This window comes from Benincasa hispida, chromosome 5 (assembly GCF_027475165.1).
Source record: "Benincasa hispida cultivar pf3 chromosome 5, pf3_genome.v1.1, whole genome shotgun sequence".
Taxonomy (NCBI): Eukaryota; Viridiplantae; Streptophyta; class Magnoliopsida; order Cucurbitales; family Cucurbitaceae; genus Benincasa; species Benincasa hispida.
The window spans coordinates 57274081-57295862 of record NC_143482.1 but is presented as its reverse complement, the minus strand read 5'-3'; the positions used below and the strand labels follow the sequence as shown (position 1 = coordinate 57295862).

The window sequence follows — 21782 nt, the reverse complement described above, 5'->3', positions numbered from 1 at the left end:
CAAAGGGTTGACATCATTTCCAAACATATCTTTAATACATCCCAAATTACCCATGTGTAAATCATTTTGGTTGTCAAATCTTATCAGTTAAAGTGGAAATAATTCAACTCATATTAAATAAAAAAAAATTGCCACCTTGATTCAATTTTTATCTAATAAATTGTCACATGGATTGAATAAGCAACATTCAAACTATTTATAACATATTTAAGAGTGATTTTCAAAGGGTTGACATCATTTCCAAATATATCCTTAATCATTCAAAAATCTATTTATTATTTAGGTTTACCATTTTTTAACGTGATTTTAACACTTATCACACCCACATTAAAATATGTTAACAAAATGATGATGTGTACTATTGGAAAACTACTCTTCGATGAAAAATTATCTGATAACTCATCTCCTTCCTACTTTTCTGGACATCTCAAGAGAGGAGGAGAATCTGTACATATAAGCATACATGCCATACACATCTCAGATGACAACATGTCGTATCGGACTATGAGTTCGACATGACTTGAAACTTCTTTATAACTAATACGTTATAAAGACGAAAAATATAAATTTTTGGATCTAAATTTCCAAAAGGATTAGAAGCACGAAGAATACCAGTGAAACCATCACCAATTGTCAGCTATTGTTTTCCCTCACTTTATCAATTATTCCAAAAGTCTTAGGTTGAGAGTGAGCCAAACAACCGTAAGGAGCACAACGAGGACTCAAACTAGAGTCATCCTCGTCTACAAATCAAGGCATCAAACTAATATGTAGAAACTAGATCAACCAACCAAATCAAATTTCGAGTCTCTTCAATTTGACTTTTTAAGTGCTTAAAAACACTTTAAAAGGTCAATCCAAACGAGTTCTTTTTAACTTTCTACTAAACTACCTTCACCACAATAGGGCTTCTTACATGGTGCTTACCATCTGACCATATCAAATCACCATATACATAGTTCTTCTTTGCTGCATTCTGTTCCTTAACTTTCACAAGAACTTTGAAGCTCTGCTCTTCACCTAATCTTGTGAAGTTCAACTTCTTTGGCTTAACCCAAACCGATATCCCAGCCGGTTTTCTTATCTGAGCTTTGTACGTTCCAGGAGAACCGACGTTCTTTAATCTTCGAGTAATTGTGATTGATCTAGAGAGCTCAGGGACAGTAATTGAAGGGTAGTTGAGATTTGTAAGATTAATAGGCTCTGAACAATTGAAGGGACCACTGGAGAATTGTGATATTTGAGCTTGGTTATATCCTAATGCACATAGAAATAACAGATATTCATTAACCTCTATGTCATAGATCAAGCCAGGATCAGTAGCACCATTTGGATGAACATGTCCTGCTCCATAGTTCAATGGTGTGGCCACAGAGTAGGATGCATTGAGGAGCGGCTCGAAGTTGTTGTCCAAAGTGTTTGCTGTGAAAAATAGAAGAAAATAAGACTAAAATGGGATTTCTTGCACAACCAAACCAGAATCCACTTATTTTGTGACGGGGGAAGCTACATGATCTTTAGATTTCGAGATCTTCCACTTTTTACCCATGAAATTTTAAAAATGCTCATTTCTATTCATACTGATTTATTAATTAACGAAAAGCATCGATAAAAACTCTAGAGTAAAAGTGTAAAATCTAAAAATCTAGGGACCAAATGGAAACTAAACTCAAAACTCAAGGATGAAAATACAAGGCTTCAAAACTTAAGAATCAAATAGAGACTATACTCTAGACTAAAAAGATATTTTCTCTTTCTTTTATTTTTGAAAACGTTTCGTGCCAAACAAAATACCGAGGACGTCGAACTTTTACCCGTGGTCATGATGGCAGATTTTATAGCTGCAGGACTCCAATGAGGGTAAAGAGTCCTGAGAAGACCAGCAATACCAGAAACATGTGGGCATGACATGGAAGTTCCTGATACTGAGTTAAAAGGAAGCCGACGATTATCATATTCTTGATTTGTAGGTCCTTCTGCTTCAGTATAAGCAGCTATAACACTCAGCCCAGGAGCTGTAACATCAGGCTGCAGACACAAAATTTACCCAACAATCAATTCAGATCCAAACAAACTGCCAAACTAATAGAAGTATCCCACACCCCATTTGATAACCATTTAATTTTTAGTTTTTTATTTTGAAAAATGAAGTTTATAAACACTAGTTTTTGTGAGTGTTTTCAAAATCTAAGCCAGTAGATTTAAAAAACTTGTTTTTGTTTTTGGAATTTGGCTATGAATTCAAATGTTGTTTTAAGAATGATGAAAACCATTGTAAGGAATTGTCAAAAAGTATACACAATTTTCAAAAATGGGAATTTAACAATGAATCAAATGTTATTTTAAGAACGATGAAAACTATTGTAAGGAATTATCAGAAAGCAAACACAATTTTCAAAAGCAAAAAATGAAATAATTATCAAATGAGGCCTAGAAGACAACCTTTAGGATCTCTGGAATAATAGTGTTTGGTCCCACTGATGAAAATGCTGCCATAAATGGAGCTGGCCTTATACCTAATTGAGTTGTAGCTCGTGTGATGTAAGCCTTGGGGAACCTATTCACAATTTGAAGGTTTCAATAATTGCATGGTGTTGTATATAGAAGATATGAGGGAAGCCATATGTCCCAAATAACCAAATATTATTTACCGTTATATTAACTTAGGGCACGCTTGGATTGACTTTCTAAGTGTTAAAAACACTTGAGCTCTCAGAAAGTCAATCCAAACAAGCCCTCTAACTCGATATTGTTATAGAACCAACTTACTTGGTTGAATTGATGTATGTTAAAACCGCAGTGCCATCAGTGAAGTTTATGTGCGAGGCTGGAAGGACATGTGGGTCAGCAAGGATTTCATTCCCACTAGGCTCATTATTGGCGAGAATCATGCCCACAGCACCAGCCAACAGTGCTTGCTCGCCCTTGTCGACTCTTGCATTATCGCCTCGAAGGCAGACAAGGATCTTTCCCTTTGCCTTCATAGGATCAAGTGTACCAGCTTTACACAATTGACTGAATGGGGTCCAAGAAGTCAGTCAATTAAGGGCCTTAATTGATAGTTCTAATAACACGCAGAGTAATCAAGAAGGAAATTAACACAGAGCAGAAAACTATTGTTTCCTTACGCTTCATGAGCTGATGCATTGGCTAATCTAACATCTGCAGCACTCACGAGTGGATAGAACTTCCTGCTTGGCAGAGCATTTTGGGACAGGCTTTCACCCTATAAAGGATCATACTCTTTGTTAGGCAAATACATCATCTATATTCTCTACAAAACCCCCAATCTAATATATATTGAGTTCCTGCTATTTTATATGAATTGCTTCAAGAGTCTTGCTTGAACAGTGTGAGTAGCACCATCAATGGAAAATACATGCAAGGTTAAACTGCAAGTTTAGTCCGTAAACTTCCAAGTTTGTGTTAAATGAGTTCCTAGATTTTAAAAAGTTTCAAATAGGTCCTTAAACTCTCAATTGTGTGTCTTATAAATCCCTACATTGGCCTGTTCAATCATAACTAAAATTCACAAATTTATTAGACGCAATATCAAAAGTTAAATGATCTATCAAACACAAAATTCAATTTCATGTTTGATAGGTTATTATTATTCTTTTTTTCAAAACACTAAATATGTATGAGAGTACCAGTTAGGTGTATATGGGTAATATTGGTATAATATTAGCAAGGGCATAATAGTAATTAGTTATGGGTATCTTGGTTAAAGATTGAGGGTGTTAGCAACCTTAGAAGGGCGAGGATCATTTTAGGGAGAGTTTCCATCGTGGGACTTTGGAAGAGAGAAAAACCTCTTAAAAGGCTATTGTGTAACTTCTCTTGATATTGCAATATATTACTATCTCAGTATTCTTTGTGTTTCTCTAAGTTTTCTTATTAGGTGGTATCTTAACAATATGCTAGATATCTATTAGATACAAACTTAAAAGTATAGGGGTCTATTGACATTTTTAAAGTTTAGAAACTTATTAAACACGAAATTGAAAATTTGAAACCAACATCTAGGGACCAAACTTATAATTTAACTTAAACTTAATGTCATAGCTAATAACTTTCAAATAATACCGATATGGGGTTAGGTTAAACTATTTTATTCAAGACTACAAGTTTCTCCCTTGAAACTCTTAACTTCACTTTCACTTATATTTTGTGTCAAATTCAAGGAAATAAAGCAATCATATGATGGACAGTATAACTATAACATAGTGCTTCTTACTCAAGAATAAGTTGCCCTAACCTCAATCTGCTTCTTGTTCCCAAGAACGACAAGACTAGGGAACTTCCTGTCCATGGTACTGGCTCCGACGGTGATCTGCCAGGGAGCAATATTGGTCACCGTACCGGCTGCAGGTCCCGAATTTCCGGCAGAGCAAATCACCACAATCCCATGCTTCACGGCGTGGAATGAGCCAATGGCTACACTATCGTTAAACAACGGATTCGGATCTCCTCCAAGCGATACCGACAACACGTCGACGCCGTCGTGGATCGCCGAATCAAACGCCGCCAATATATCGGCATCGAAGCACTCATTTCCGGCCGCTGGAGGCCAGCAGACCTTGTAAGCGGCCACCCGAGCCCTCGGTGATCCGCCCTTGGCGGTGCCATTTCCCAAGCCGAAAACGCTAGCTCCGGCGACGAAGTTACCGCCAGCCGTGGACAAGGTATGAGAACCATGCCCTTCTTTGTCCCTCGGCGAATTGAACGAAGAATTAAGAGGGCCGACCACAGATTCATAGCCTTTGTTGAAGTATCTTGCTCCGATTAGTTTCCTTCAGATTGAATTACCAATAAAAAAAACATTACGGAAATTTCATGGACTGATCCGACTATCGCACCTCCGAGGAATTCCAAAGAGCAAAGTTTTTTTTTTTTTTTTTTTTTTTTTTGGGAAAATCCCATTCTTTTTCTTTATAAATTATACAAAAATACTCCTAAATTTGCTACCTTTATAAAAAAAATATTCTAAATTTTCAAAAGTTTCAAAAATATCCTTAAATTTTAAAAAAAATTAAACATACTTTTACTAGAGGTGTTCAAAAAACCCGATGACCTAAAAATACTGATCAACCCAACCCAACCCATACGGTTTTGGGTTGGGTTCAAATAAATAAAATTTTTGTAGATTGGGTTGGTTCATGATATCACCTAAAATGACCCAAACCAACCCGATCTTTATTATTAACTTTATAATGTATATTTTTTTACTTATGATACAATCATATATACATATATTTATTTAAGTTTTATTATTTTTTTGGATAATTTATTCTCCAACAACTTCTAAAAACAGTTTTTTAGCACTTTGGAAAGAAAATATTCATAATATAAATTGAAATTGAGTTGTTAATCTTAATTCAATATATGAAAATAATTAAATCAATTTTTTACATATTAACAATTTATTTTCTTTTGGAACAAAAATAACCCGATCAACTCGAACCAACCCAACCCAAATGTTTAATGGTTGGGTTGGGTTGGGTTGGATTCATCTTTTAAGAAGGGTTATTTAGGTTGAAGAAATTAACAACCCGAACAATTGGGCTGGGTTCAAAAAGTCCTTCAACCCAACCTAACCCAATCCTACCCACGAACACCCCTAACTCTTACCATTATTTTAGATAAAAATCATTAGTATTTTGTGTAAAAAATACTACTAAATTTTCAAAAGTTTAAAAAATACTCTTAAGCTTGGAAAATACATGTACTGTCAGTATCTGAATACAAATTATTAATATTCGTTACAACTATTCATATTATTAGAAAAGTTATTTTTTAACTTTCTAAGGTTATTTTTGAAACAGTCGAAAGTTCAAGGGTATTTTTTAAATAGAACTATAACGGTTTTCATCTAAAATGAACGATATAATATTTGTGAACTCTTTTTGAAAATTTACCGATATTTTGAAACTTTTAAAAGTTCAGTGCTATTTTTTATACCATGTTCATGAATATTTTTTATAATTTAGTTTTTTTTTTCTTGGGTAGAGAAAGTTAATTTAGCATTATTAAAGTAATTATTTCTTTAGCTGATTCAAGATACTATTTAAAAAAGTAAAGGTTATGAATTATAGAAAAAATAACTAAATATATGTGTGTGTTCACTTTATTGTAGGGAGTTAAATACATTTTTATCATTTCATGTATTTTACTTCAAATTTATGAACTGTATTAATTCAATTTTGTTCATTTGAAATATCATTCAACTCTAGAGTAAGCATAACTTAGATAGTACAAAATATGTATAAACGACTAAAATGTCTAAGATTTGAATCCTTCACCAAAAGTTAAACTAAAAAAAATAAATGAACAAACATTTATTCGACTAAAACCCTCTCAATGAAAGAAAAATCTCTTTAGGTCACCCATGTAACTTGAGTTCATCCTTTCTTAAATACCGCAAGCTATATCTGTCTTAAAAAATGTCATAAATTACATTTTTGGTTGTGAAATTTGTACTTATTTTCATTTTGTCCAAAAAATTTTTATAAAAGAAACATTACTATATAGTGTAGTTCAAAAAATGACTCTAAATAATTGTTTAGAACATACTTTAAATAAATAGATATATGACATATCAAATAAATAATTGATTCAAAAAGTAAAACGATGACTAAAAATAATTGTTGTTTGAAAAATGAGAGGTGAAAATGAAATATTATAAAGTTTATTTTTAAAAATAAAGGTTTAAATCCTATTTTAGCTCATGAATCATGAATTTTATTTTATTCTAGTTCCTAAACTTTAAAAATGTTTATTCTAGTCTCTGAATTTTTAAAAAGTGCTTACGTTAATTTTTGCTATTGATATTTTATTCATTACTAAGCTGACTAGTGAGATAACTTGTATTTTTTGGATAACTGGGTTACCAAATAAATTAGTCACACTAAAAAAATATAGAGTTTCAATTTTGAATTAGGTGGTAAAACGATTTTCCATATAGGGTTTCAATTTTGAATTAGGTGGTAAAACAATTTTCCATAAGAAGTCTCAAAAGTCATTTTGTGTTAAAGATTTTGATCATTCACTATTTTGGTGTGTTAACTATTGACATTTTACTTCACATTCACCTTACTCAACTCATGCTAGATGCAATTTCATCCTAAACAGATTTCGTCCTTATAGAGTTAATAAAATCTTGACAACAAGGACCAAAATAAACATTTTTTAAAAACTCGGAGACTAAAACATCATTTTTGAAAGTTTAGGGACCAAAGTAAGATTTAAACAAATATATATAAATTCTAAGCATGGTGGACTATTCCATTTATATGTAACTAAATATTTAAAATTGACACAAAAAAGGGTAATGTATATATATACACACACATGAACATGAACAATGTACTTAACCTAGTATCTTTTTATGGATAAAAAGTGAAAAGGGATAGAAGGAATCAATTGCTGTACTTTGCAAAGAACATTGGGGAAGGAAAAACAAAAAAAATTGTTCATATAAGCATTAAGAACAAGATCCAAATGGGGAAAAAAAAAAGTTGTGGATCCCATTTCCTCTATCTATACCTATATTTGGCTATATCTTTTCAACTTCATTTGAATATTCCTAACTTTTATTACCCTCAATTTTTATATGTATTGTCTTCAAGAAAATGAGTGGATGTCTCGATGGTTAAGTTACGTCATGTTAGCATGTTGTTATGTCATGCCTTGAGAAATTTCAGGTCTTTATTATTTGATTGATTTTATAATTTGATTCTATGCCTTGATTTTTTAAATTATATAATAAGACAAAGAATGATAATTGAAAATTCCTTCTAAAGAGCCCATGTTTGGCCTTGAACCCTAATTAATTAGAAAAATACAAAAGCTAAAGGATATGTTATAACACCTACAAAAATCTAATAAAAGTATTGAAGTAAAAATATTAGATTAAAATATTAATATATATTAACCATTTTTTATTGGTCATTGGTTTGAATCTCCACTTTGCTATTCAAACAGAGTTGAAATGAGAAAATGTAAGTGGAGAGGAAAAGTGAGGTACCTATTGCAATGGAAAGAGGGATCATTTTGGTTTTGGCAGATTCCTCTCCACCTAAGAGGAATTGGTCCCAAATCATCATCACTAAAGCTCTTTGATTCTGGCCACACCCCTATGTGAGTTCCCAAACCAAAATGCCCCTTAGTCCAATATGTCAATTTGCTTAAAATAAAATCGATTAAAATATTATTTTGATCTTTATACTTAATTTATAGAAGGCTTGATCTTGATGTTAACAACTCAATTTCAATGAAATTTTTTTAATAAAGTTGGTTAATCTAAACAACTTAGTTTTTATTATACTATTGAAATTTGAACATTTGTTGTTGAGTTTCGTCTTTTCGTCTTTCTCTGTTTTGCACATTTATCAAGGAACTTCATCTTATAATTCTAGACTCCAAAAATTGACTTTCTAACTTCAACATACAAATTTCATATTTCACATAACTCAACTCAACGCCTCAAACACCCTCTAATATCTTCAAATTTAGTTTATCTACATTTAAATGTTTAATTTTAAGCTCTAAATATTTAATAAATTTATTTTAGTCCCTCAAAGTTACATTTTAAATCAAAATTGGCTAAATAATTTTGATGCAAGGATATCATGTGAATATGGTTCACATTTTACTGGGAAAATACTAATAGATAACATTTTTTTTCTAAAAAACTTAGAATAAACTAACATAATGGAGTATATTTATGATTTATCGAAATCAAAGAACTAAAATTAGACATCGAAAGTAGGGTTATTTTCGAATATAGAAAAATAAACTAAAATATTTACAAATATAGCAAAATGTGATTGATGACTGATAGACTGTGACATTTTATTATAGTTGAAAATATTTTCAACATTGAAACAATTTCTCTTGAAAGTTCATGAACTAAAATTTAATAGATTTCAAAATACATGGACCAAAATATTATTTTAACATATAAAATTTTATTACTAGTGTTCTAAATCCAAATAAGATATAGCTTTTAAAAGGTTGAATTTTGAAAAGACTATTTTAGTCCATATAGTTTAAAATTTGTTTTATTTTAGTCATTATACATTCAAAAATTTAAATTCAATACCAATACATCAGTGGATCTTAAAAATTAGTCTCTACTTAATATTTCATTAAAAAATAAGTCTATAATCTGTACTTTTTGGAAACATTTCAAATGAAAACCGCTAATTAATATATATTATTTTATTGAATGTCATATAAATTAACTTCAAACACATTTGAAAATTCAGAGAACTATAAAGCGAAATGATGAAAATAGTATTATCTTTTTAAAACCCTAGGGTTAAGTTGAACAATATATAGTTAAAAAAAAAAAAAGACCATTTTAAATATAAAAAAATATTTAAAATATTTATACTTTATAGCAAAAGGTTACAAAAATAGTAACTTTTTGTTATAAAATATAAATATTTTTAGGAATTTTCTATTTACGAGAATTTCTAAAAAAAAAAAAAAAATCATCCGGTGACTTTCCAAATTATCTTTAGCTATTTAATAATTTTTCCCTTGACCATCTGAATTTTCCTTTTAATGAATATTGTTAGAAAGAAAAAATGTTTTTGCTTTCAAAAAAGAATAAATAGCGCTGAAATTAAGAAGTATTGTTCTTGAATCTCCCTACCTTCATTTATATATTATTATTTTTAAAAAATAAATCATTTTAATTCATATATTTTGAATTTTATTCTATTTTTATCTCAAAATTATATATCCAATTTTAATCATCATAATTTAAATAAAATTTAAAATTAGTTTAATTTATAATTGATTTTTTCATAAAACATAGTCTTTATCAGCATTCTTCTTATAAATGGTGAGAATATATTATTCTTATAGTATTACTAATTAAAAGATTTGTTGAATGTATAGGGACTAAATTTACAATAATTAAAATTTGACAATTGAAAATATGAACACTAAAATGAAATGAAATTTAAAGTATATGAACTAAAATAGTATTTTAACCAACAACAATATGGAATGTATATATATATATATATACTCCCAAAATATATCACTTTACCAAAATGAATATAACTTAACTAACATAGTATTTATACTATTAACCTCTTGAAGTTAAAAGTTCTATTCTTCCCCCTCATATATGTTAAAAATCACTTTTAGTCCCTAAACTTTCGTAGAAGTAACAATTCAACCCATGAACTTTGGTTTGTAACGATTTAGTCCTTGAACTTTTCAATTTTGTAACAATCTAGTCTCTGGATATTATTATGTAACAATTTAGTCATTGTACTTTAAAATTTATAACAATCTAGTCCATATTGTGGAAACTAGTGTTAAGATTTAATAAAATTTATTGCATAAATAAACCGATAAACTAATAAGAGACTTAGTATTTTTATCAAATTTAAAGTCCACATCATAAAATGATAAAATTGACATCTAATTTTGATATATTTTTTACTTAGAAACTAAATTGTTACAAATTAAAAGTACAAAAATTAAATCGTTATTACTAAAGTTTAACGACTAAATTTGAAAGTAAATGGACTAAATCATTACTGTCCAAATTTTATGGACTAAATTGTTATTTTTAGAATCAAAAGTGTTTTTTTTTTTTAAAGAAAAACAAAAGTGTCACTTCAGCCTACATATTATGAATTAATGATAGGGAGAGAGAGGAGAGAACATTCAAATCTTATCCTATTTGTTTATTTATCAATTAATTAAAAAAATTATAAAAAAATCAGCCATTGGGGTTGCTGATAAGAGTCAAACCAGACTGAACACAGGTCTATTAAAATATATTTTTAGTTCTTCAAAAAAGAAAAAAAAATCATTAAACTAATAAAAACCTTCTGTCATTTTGATTGGTCTAAAACCCTCCTTCACCAGATCTTGTTTGTATTCATAGAAAAAGTCAAGGCCTCTTGATAAATAAAAAAAGAAAAAAAAAACTATTTTTCAAATGGCTCTAAAAATATAAAACTAAGCAATAATAATAATAGTAAAAATAATTAAAAAAATCAATTGAAAACTGACCAGTATCAAGGTTTCCAATAATGGTGTCTTCTCCAAATCTTGCCTTCTTCCATATTGATTCTGAAGTGATAACTCCATTGTTCTCCATCCCCATGAACTCCCATGATCTTGTTGTGTGTAATTTTCTTCCTTTGTTAAAAAAAATCGACACCACTTTTGGATGTTCTGATTTTTTTGAGTCGTAGAACGTTAAATCATCGTTCAACTCAAAAGTTAATTTTTAAACTTAAAAAATGATCGATTAATGAGAGAAAAGTCGATTGAAATGCAGAACTTTCGGTTATAATGTTATATCATAAGTAAATCTAAAAGTAAGAGCAATGCTCTTTTTATCTTATATTAAGAAAATTTACCCCATTTGCTAATATTTTGTTTTTGAAGATTAAACTTATAAAAATACAATTTATACATATAAATTTTAATATTTTATCTATTTCAATTTTTTAATATTTTATCATTTTTTTGGTTAATGTTTTCCAAAATCCAAGTCAAATTTTGAAAACTAAGTCCTTGTTTAATAATCATTTAGGCCTTATTTAGTAATTATTTGATTCTTGAAAATTAAGTCCATAGATACGACTCTCACCTCCAAATTTCTTCATTTGTTATCTTACCTTTACTAAGTATAATAAACCAAGCCAAATTTTGAAAAAAAAAATAGGTCACGTTTAGTAATCATTTAGTTTTTAGTTTTTTTTTTGAAAATTAAGTCTATATCATCCACATTTCTTACCATGATTTACATCTTTTAAGTACAATGGTTGAATTCTTAACCAAATTCAAAAAACAAAAACAACTTTTTTTAGTTCTCAAAATTTGGCTTGGTTTTTTAAACCATTGGTGAAAAATAGATAACTAAGGAACAAATTTGGGAGTAGAAGTAGTGTCCATAAACTTAATCTTCCAAAACAAAATCAAAAAACAAAATGATAGGTTTTAAAGATTTATTTTTGTTTTTAATTTGACTAAGAATTCAACCATTTACTTAATAAAGATACAAATCATTATAAAAAACGTAAAGGAAATATACTTGGTTTTCAAAAACCAAAAACAAAAAACAATATAGTCACCAAATAAGGTCTTAGTTTTTGGTTTATTTGTCTTAGTTTATTTTCCACCTCTAAATTTCTTGCTTTGTTTATAATTTTTACCAGTATTTTAAAAAATAAGTCAAAATTTGAAAACTTAGAAAAAAAAAAAAGGAAGAAAAAGAAACTAGTTTTTCAAAATCATAGTAAAAAATTAGAAAGAAAGGATCTTAATTTCGAAAACAAAATAAATTAAAATGATTATCATACGAGACTTAAATTATTAATTATTTTTCACATGTGTTGTACTAAATCTAAAAAGATTAAGATATTATATAATAAATTTTTGTCTCTTCATAAAGCTTTAAAAAAGAAAGGAGATTTATAAATACACAAAAAGGAGAAAAAAAGAGAGAAAATTTACTAGCTAATTGAGCAGCAACTTCATCTTCCAACATTGCGGCAAAGCCATTGATGTGTCTTGTATACGAGTAAAAGATGACATCTTCTGTAAACTCGTCTCTATTAAACAGAAAATAATCAATCACAAAACCGTTAAATTTGAACGTAAAACGTACCACTCTCATCTTTGTATCATATTTACACTATTACGAGATCTAATTAACATACAACTTAAGTTGATACATTACAGCAAACTCGTCTCCTACTTAAATAAGAAAAAATAATCAATCAACCGTGAAATTAAACCTATCGAACATAAGATATTCATTACTCTCATTTTTGTATCGTGTTAAACTATAGCTAAATAACTACGAGTTCTGTGGTTCAAATTTTGATTGTATTAAAAAAATAAAAAACTATAACTGAATCTAAAAGTATAATTTAAGATGATGGGTTATAGTAGAATGATAGAGTCAAACTTTCTAGTTCTAAGTTTTGAAACGTACCTTTTGAGAAATGGACGGAGGAATTTGTGGTGAGAATTGGCGACGACATCGGCGGGCTTTCGACCGCTGTGGGAATGAGCTCCCATGTAGACAACATAGGACTGTAAAATGGGAGGTGAAAAAGATGTGAGAGGAAAACAAATGGTGTTTGGGAGCTAAGAAAATGAGGGGGAAAATTAAATAAATGATGAACTAACCCTTTTAATGGCGGACGTGGGAGTGAGCAGTGAAGAAGAGAGGAGAAGAAATGGAAGAAGAAAAGTAGCAGAAGAAATTGTTGTTTGTGTCATGGTTTCTTCTTTCTGATCTCTCTCTCTCTTCCTCCTTTGCCCTGATTCCCTTTCTGTGCTTTACTTATATATATTTCTCCCTCCAATAGAATATAAAATTAGATACTCCCACACAATATTTAATTTTCCTTAAAAAATCAACTTATATATATATACATATAACAATTGTACAGTTGACCTATTTTTAGAGACTCAAAATGTAAATGACCTGTTTTTTGAAAAAATTGTCAAATAACCTTTTGTTGATGTCATGGTTGAGTGAAGTTACAAATTTGCCTTTAATTTCTTTCTTCCTCTTTCCTTCTTCTTTATGTGATCACAACTTCTTCGGCAGACCAACTTAGCGAAACTTTTTTTTTCTCTTTCTTACTTTTCTTCTTCTTTTCTAGTGGACCAACTTCGGCGAAAACATTTTTTTTCTTTTTCTTCCGGCACAAACCAACTTTGGCAAAACTATTTTTTTCTCTCCTTCGTTGACGCGACCAACTTCGACGAAAAACTATGCACCAACTCTAACTGTGAGAAAGGAGAGTGATATGTGAATGAGAAAAAGAAGAGTGAGAGAGAGGATAGTGATTTGTGAGTGAAGAAGAAGGAAGAAAGAGCAAGAGCAAGATGGGTTTTTTCGCATACGTGAGTTTATTTTGGGTAATTTTACTCGAATGTGACGTCAATAGAAGGTCATTTGACATTTTTTCAAGCAACTGATCATTTGCCATTTTGGGCCCAGATTTTAGGTCATCCATACAAATTATTTCCTATATATTTGTCTTCACTCGGTGAACGAGGTATCTATCATATTGATTGATGTGTGGACAAGATTGTTTTAGGTTAAAAAACCATATTGGTTCCTATATTTTGAAGTTTATATATATATGATCAATTCCAAACATTTCTTCACTTTCAATAAATCTAGTCTTTCAAAAGTTAATTTTTATAAAAACATTAGTCAAATAACAACTTTCATGCAAGAAAGTACAACATATGAATATGTTTTCAAAATCTATAGTGAAAAATAAATGTTAAGTTAAAAAACAATTATAGTGAAAATGCTAATAGATAACCATTCTTTTTAAAAGGAAAATCAACAATAAACATATTATATAGACTAAATTCAAGATTTATTAAAAGTATAACAATTAAAATTGCGTACATAGCTTAAAATTGAGCAAACTTCAAAGTGCCAAAATGGCATTTCAACCATTGTTTTATTATAAGTTTATAATCTATAAATTAAGGGTAGTTAGAAATTAAATAAATATTTTATGGACCGATGCGTAATAAGTATATGCCTTTGTTATTCTCTCAAAAATATATATATATATATATATGATTTGTTATAAATTTACATATACGTAGGTTTATATTTGTTAACTCAATTCATTAGATGAAAAGCTAGTTATGTATTAGCCGACCTGTGTTAATGACTAATAAGTCTATGGGATTCGAATTTTCTTATTTTTTATTATATTAAAAAAAATTATATAATAATTAGAGATTATATGAGCAATATTTGATGGAAGGTATAAATTGATGATACATTTTTAAAAATTTAAGATTTAAATTAATACGATTATTAAGTTAGAGTTTTAATTAACTACGAACCGGGTACAATTCTTCTTCTTCTTCTTTTTTTTCTTTCTTTTTGGTCCTGTAATGATTTTTCTTATGAATGTGTACATTATTTAACAAGAAGGTCTTGAAGTTTATAAAGTTGACTACGAATACGACTTAGGGCTTGGACTATTTGAAAGGGAGAGCAATTAATTTGTGTGGAAAAAGAAGAAAGATCGAGTGTGATTATTGACTTTTCCACATTACACGCAAGTTATAATTAGAAGAAAAATTGTCTCCAATCTACCTCTTTAAACTTTCTACTTATCAATATAATTTATGTGTTCTCAATTCCGTTAGGAAAAGAGGGTGTTTGAGATAAAGAGTGAAATAATGAAGGGTAAAGAATTAAAGTTTACGGAATTGTAAACTTTCGAAATCTACGACGTAGAAATTGATAAGATATAAAATTGATTTTTTTTAGTAACGTAACCACGAACCTCTTAGACCAAAATTCTTAAAAAGGGTCTTCATTTTCTTTTTTTAGTTCTCATAACATTTTATCAAGAGTGGATGAATTGTTAAGTATTAATAATTTTTTGAAAAAGTCCCAAATTTAAGTAGTAAAGAATAAAGATAATGATGTATAATCCATCACAACATAATTAAGTGAATAAAACAAATTATAATCTCAAAGTTAATTGTTTGATCTTTCACCTTGTTTGACTGAAAAAAAATGGCAACGAAAAAGGATGAGTATCATATTGAATTATTCTTAGCTCGTCTTAGTTGTATATCTTTACATGCTCTACACATTGGTTCAAAATCATTTTCATCATCTATGACTATTGCCTTAGCGGCTGTTTAGGGTGCTGAGTTCAAATAGGATGTCTGAAGTTCATATGTCTGTGGAGTTCATATATGTGTAGAGTTCATATGTCTGTGTTTGTGGTGCAGAGTTATTTGGTCTGAGTTCATATGTTTGTGTTTGGGATGCAAAGTTGAATTCACATGTCTGGATATCTGATGTAGTTTTTTGAACTCTAAATAATATGCTTTTATGATTATTATTTTTGTTGTGGAATTTTTTTTTCAATAATTCTATTTATCTTTGTTTGAATAAAATGTGGATTGCAATTTTTTCCTTTTAATTTTTAAAAATTTTCTTTCTTTCTTTCTTTCTTTTTTGGCCAATAAACAACAATTAACCCATTACATTTCTTGTAGAAATATGGTTAATAAAATAAGAAACCAAAGAGAAATAAAAACTTTTGATTTTAACTAATTTTTCTCCATGAATTTCATTATCATCTTCTTTTTCTTCTTCTTCTATTGCTCTCTAATTTTACTATGTCATGATTTTTTTAATTAAATCTCCCACAGCATGTTAACTGCCAATGGAATGTCACCAAATTTCTTCAACAATTTCACTTTCAATTTCTCTAAATTTGGAGGATCATCAAAGAACAAATCTCTATTTTAAAATTTTCATTTTATGGTTTTCTTTTTTGTTATATGTTACATATTTTTCAACTACATATATACTTTTCGTCTAAGTATTCTTAACACTCATTTGGTATGTGAATTCAATTAAATAATTTTTTTTTTATAAATTTTTATGTATAAATATTGCACTTAATGTAGACAAAATAATACTTTTTATATAATCAACAACCCTACAACATACTTTAAGAGAACAGTCTTATAGTAGTCGGAAGTGATTGTCGAAGTTGATTATCGAAGATGATTTTTACTGCAGTTTGTAATCGGAGGTGGTTGTCAGAGCCTGAACTTGGTTGCATGAAGGTAGTATTTGGGTTTATTGTTGAAAATTGTCATTGGAGGTGGTTTTCGAATCCCGGAGTTGGTCGAGTGAAAGTGGTTGTCGAAGTTGATCATTGAAGATTATTTTTGCCGGAGATTGTAGTTGGAGGTGGCTATCGGAGCCCGAAGTTAGTTGCATGGAGATGGTATTAGAGTTGGTTGTCGGAGTTTGTCATCAGAGGTGGTTGTCGAAGCCCCAAGTTGGCCGTTGGAGTTGCTTGCCCAAAGGTAGTCATCAAATGTGATTTTCATCAGAGTTTGTAGTTGGAAGTGGTTTTCGGAGCCTACGAAGGTGGTTTTCGGAGTTTGTTGTCAGAGCTAGTAGCGCGAAGGTGGTCGTCAAAGTTGGGTTACCGGAGGTGGCTGCCGGAGGCCGAAATTTATTATCGGAGTTGGTTGCATGAAGGTTGTCATAGAGTTGGTCGTCAGAGCTGTCATCAGAGGTGATTTTTGGAGCCCAAATTTCGTTGCCAGAATTGTCATCGAAGGTAGTTGTTAGAGTCCGAAGTTGGTCGCCGGAGTTTTCATCGGAGATGGTTATCGGAGCATGGAGTTAGTTTTTGGAGTGTGACAATGGCCGATGGGTGGAGTCTTTAAAAACATTGGAAGAAGGGAGAGTTGAGGGTGAGTTGGTAAAATATACTAATTCAACTCCACCAACATTTTTAAAGTTGATGGGCCAAACAATGAATTGGTATATTATGCCAACTCAACTCATGTTGGTAAGTCAAACATCCTTTAGTGTGTTTATAGTTGTTCTATCATGAGAAAATTTTCAATTTTAAAGCATTTGACATGTCTTTATAACATAATTTTATATTGTATTAAATTTTCTATGTGTGTTATACACGTGATTTTTCTTTTTAAAATCTGATTATAATAGTTATAATATAGGGTGTTTTTAAATATAGAAAAATGAACCAAAATATTTATAAAATATAGCAAAATTTTAGAACTATCAATGATAGACGCGGATAGACACTAATAGACTTCTATCAATGTCTATCTATGATAGACATTAGTGTCTATCATTGATAGTTCTAAAATTTTGTTTTATCTTGTAAATATTTTCAATAGTTTTACCCATTAAAATAATTTTCCTATAATATATATATTTTGTAAAATCGGTATAATTCCTAAAATATAAAATTAAATAGAGTAATAATGAAAGTTACAATAAAACATTACATATAAGTATATCTCACCTAATACATATGAGTGTCTCACATCATTCTTAATTATTGTTTTTTTTTTATTTATTTATTATTTCCTTTAGATATAAGTAGCTCTTTTATAGGTCATTGAATTTTAATTCCAGTGAAAAATTGAGTTTATATATATATATATATAGGGTTAGACCAAGAAAAATTAATCACTACTATAGAAATTAGATTATGTGACGTTTTTTCAATGTCAAGTAAAGGGTATATCCAACGTTTATAAAAATGTCGAATATTCGATTGTCAAGTATAATGTGATAACTTGATTCCGAAAAAACGTCAAGACAAATATTTCTTGATACAATTTTCGTGTCTAGAAAAATAATACACTTGACACTGATGACATGTCAAGTTGATTAATTTTTTACATTTATTACGTATCATATGTGATTACTCTTGACATTTTTATTTATCAAATATATTTTTATCTTGACATGAAATAATGGACAAGTTATTCTATGTGATTACATATCACATGTGATTACTCTTGACATTTTTATTTATCAAATATATTTTTATCTTGACACGAAATAATGGACAAGTTATTTAATTCTTGACACATTTTTAATGTAATTTATGCTTTTTTTTTTTCCAAATTAAACTTCGGATTTAATTATCATTTCTCATTTCCTGCATTACATTTGTTCCAATAAGAAAATTTCATCATCTAAAATAAATAGTTGCATATATTTCAAGTCTACATATCAGCCCAATATATCCAACTTAACTTAACAATTCCATTCTTCTATTACCTTTCATGTATATGAACGATTTCAAAATTTACAATAGTATATACTCTATCAACCTACCTCAATATATGATAATTCTAAAATTACAAGATGAATCCATATGTGCTATATATTCCAAAAATTACAAGACTAATTTATATCTCCCACCACACATTTCTTTGAAGTATATAACTTATAATGGCTATGAACAAAATATTTACAAAAATAGTTTTAGGCATTCCCATGTAGCCACAAACACAAAATTTAAAGTCCATAAAATATAACGACCTAAATATTCAGCCCATTCTACGTGTACATCATCTAATTCAAGTTGTGAGTACGAGCTCCTCATGTATATAAAACATAAAAAGTCAATCTATAAAACATAATCAATCTATAAAACATAAAAAATCAAATATATATTATTTACACTATTTACATTATTTATAATGTTACAATATATATATAAGTAGTTTAAAATCTTATTGCATTTGTGATCATATTCTTTTCTTTAGTCACGATTTCTCGTGTATATCTCATAACATAATTCTCACATTCGTCAGTTCCCACTTGTAAAAGACACTACAATACAAAACTAATAATTAATACATATCATACAGATGCACTAAATATACATCATTCTATTAATTTTTCTAATGCTCTTATACTTGCTTTTACTGCTTTTCGGAATGTGATTTTTCGAGTCTTTTGTAAATTCTTTTGAGACTGAAAAATCGTCATTGCCCTACATTTGCCAAAGAGTATAGAATAATATTTAAAATGAAATAAACTTTACACTAAAAAAAAAAAAAAAAAATCCAAGCAAAGTTACCTTACATATTTATTATGTATTTGATATCTTCTCACGAACTTGTTCTCAATGAGTCAAGATAGTATACCACGTCATCATACACATTAATAATAATTAATGACCAATGATCACTAAATAAAATATACAACTAATTAGTATAGAACATGAAGATAGCTCATTACATTAACATTTTCTTGGGCTAAAACCACATAATATTTTTTGCTCCATCATAGACCAGACATGCAAAATTTTCTACCTAATTTTCTTATATTCCATTATTTGGTATACAAGTTCAATGATCCCAACACAATTCCACATTGGAAAAAAACAGGGGCAAAAAAAAAAAAAAAAAAAGAAGTGATTTTGTTTTCAAGTCACCCAAGTAGTATGGTAGAACAATGAATGCCTCTGAGAACTCCAGTTTGATCAATTGAGTAAAATTCTACTTACCCAGGATTATAAGGAGCAATAACTAATTGATCATGTTTAGAAGCCATTAATGTACTATAAAGGTTTCAAACTCTAACTTCTCGAGTATTTTGGCCTGCGGATATAAGAGATGGATCTAAAAAAATGTACTTCAACCCTTTATTTGAATCAACAATGAACGAGTGTACGTACCTACAATAATAAATAGAACACATTAACTTATTACTAATTAATAAAGTGATAATATATCATAAATAAATAATATTTACTTACGCGAAATAAGCCACCATTGATAAAGTCTTCACTTTTTACGTGCTACAAAATTTGATCACATCTTCTTGCAGAACATAACTCTTTCGGCCAAAACCAAAGAGCTCAACAGGTAGTTGGAAGAAAATATTAGTCCCATCAACCATTATCTTTTCAGCGTACCTAAGAATAAACTTCAAGGATATTGCTCAAGGACATTGCTTCTCTCACAACTCTCAATCGTGTCCCTGGCCTTACCTTGTTCTACTCTGAGATTGTCCAAGGCATTCCCCCAATCTTCAAACATCATTTAGCCAACATTCCCATTCTACAAAGAGTCCTTGTTTCCGTCTCGTTCAAGTCCTTCCCAATAAGTAAAGTCTCAATGGAAGACCAACTAAAAAATGATATAATTGATCTTATCAAGACAAGTCACTTCAATCACCTGATTTATTCCAATCATTTTAACTATTTACTAACCCATATTTCCATAAATTTGAAGCTCAATTCAATTTAAAGCTATCCTACGACATTGAATATACTAGAATTTGAGAGTTTCAAGCCAAAAGTGGGATTATTCAAGCTACAAACTAAAAGAGACAACAACTTTATGAATAAAACAGATGAAAATTCATGTAGCTACTATGTTCTTTCAGTTTTCTTTTGAATTTGAATCATACCCAATCCAACTATATTTATTTATTCAATTAAGAGATGAAATTTAAAAGGGAGAATTCACCTAAGATTAGTTTGCTACTAAATATTCTTCCAAGAAAATCGACACCACCTTAATCAACATCCCGTCTACTTCTTCTTCTTCTTCTTCCTCTTCTTTTTTTTCTTCTTCTTCCGATAATCCCCAACAGAAACTGATGGGATCGTCTCCTGATAATCCCTCATGTCATTTAAACATGGTGACTTAGCTGCTCCATAGTAGAAAAATGCCATTATTTTGGACAACTCATCTACACTTACAAATCCTGAACAAAACCAAGACTTAGAGCTCAACTCACAAAAGTTGGAGCAAAAATAAAAAATAAAAAACTCACAATGTTCTCTCTTCGTTTTGCACTTACCCTTCTCATGATATAAGATTTTTCCTACTTTCATGAAGATAATCTCTGAAAAAGTAGACACTTGAAGAGTAGAGACCAAGTTGCGTTCAACAACGACATCAAAGACAACACACTGCAATTAACAATAGTACGTTTAAAATAATGACATTTGCTAAAAGTAGAGAGATGAGTAAACTACAATAAAAAATAGGATAGACATACTCTTGATGAAGGCAGATTGCAATTCCATATTATATGGATAGCATTCTCCAGCTCCTCACAAACTTTTTCATTTCCTTTAGCCCGCCGAAGTAAATATCACTCATTTCATGTAGCTACTTTGTTCTTTCAGTTTTCTTTCGAATTTGAATAATATCCATTCCAACTATACTTATTTCTTCAATTAAGAGATGAAATGTAAAGGGGAAAACTCATTTGAGATTAGTTTGCTACTAAATATTCTTCCAAGAAAATCAACACCAACTTAATCAACATCCCATCTACTTCTTTTTTTTTTTCTTCTTCTTCTTATCTTTTGGCACAATGGCATGACGACGATTGGAATGAGTGGAGGCGCGATATTCTTCGATTGGTGGGAGAGGGATGTGCATTTGGTGTGGTTTCGGGGGTTTGGAGGTGCCTC

At 29.7% G+C, this 21782-nt stretch overlaps 1 protein-coding gene across 1 annotated transcript; it reads right to left on the bottom strand.

Moving 5' to 3' along the window:
• Positions 1-609: 609 nt before the first annotated feature.
• On the bottom strand, positions 610-13875 carry AIR3 (Subtilisin-like serine endopeptidase family protein). Its single transcript, XM_039033037.2, has 11 exons — positions 13177-13875; positions 12980-13080; positions 12496-12593; positions 11044-11208; positions 8027-8135; positions 4259-4793; positions 3129-3226; positions 2770-3015; positions 2443-2557; positions 1815-2028; positions 610-1422 (listed from the first exon to the last, which is right to left on the bottom strand). Exons 1-11 carry the CDS (start codon positions 13267-13269, stop codon positions 884-886), a joined length of 2313 nt encoding a protein of 770 aa, XP_038888965.2. The 5' UTR covers positions 13270-13875; the 3' UTR covers positions 610-883.
• Positions 13876-21782: the final 7907 nt, after the last annotated feature.

What these genes read in the sequence shown, in the direction of transcription:
- AIR3 (XM_039033037.2), bottom strand. Translation starts at nt 13,269, where the DNA reads ATGACACAAACAACAATTTCTTCTGCTACTTTTCTTCTTCCATTTCTT. An exon ending in CTCCGTCCATTTCTCAAAAG is followed by an intron (nt 12,594 to 12,979) that starts GTACGTTTCAAA and finishes TCTGTTTAATAG; the next exon opens with AGACGAGTTTACAGAAGATG. An exon ending in ACATACATCAATTCAACCAA is followed by an intron (nt 2,558 to 2,769) that starts GTAAGTTGGTTC and finishes AATTGTGAATAG; the next exon opens with GTTCCCCAAGGCTTACATCA.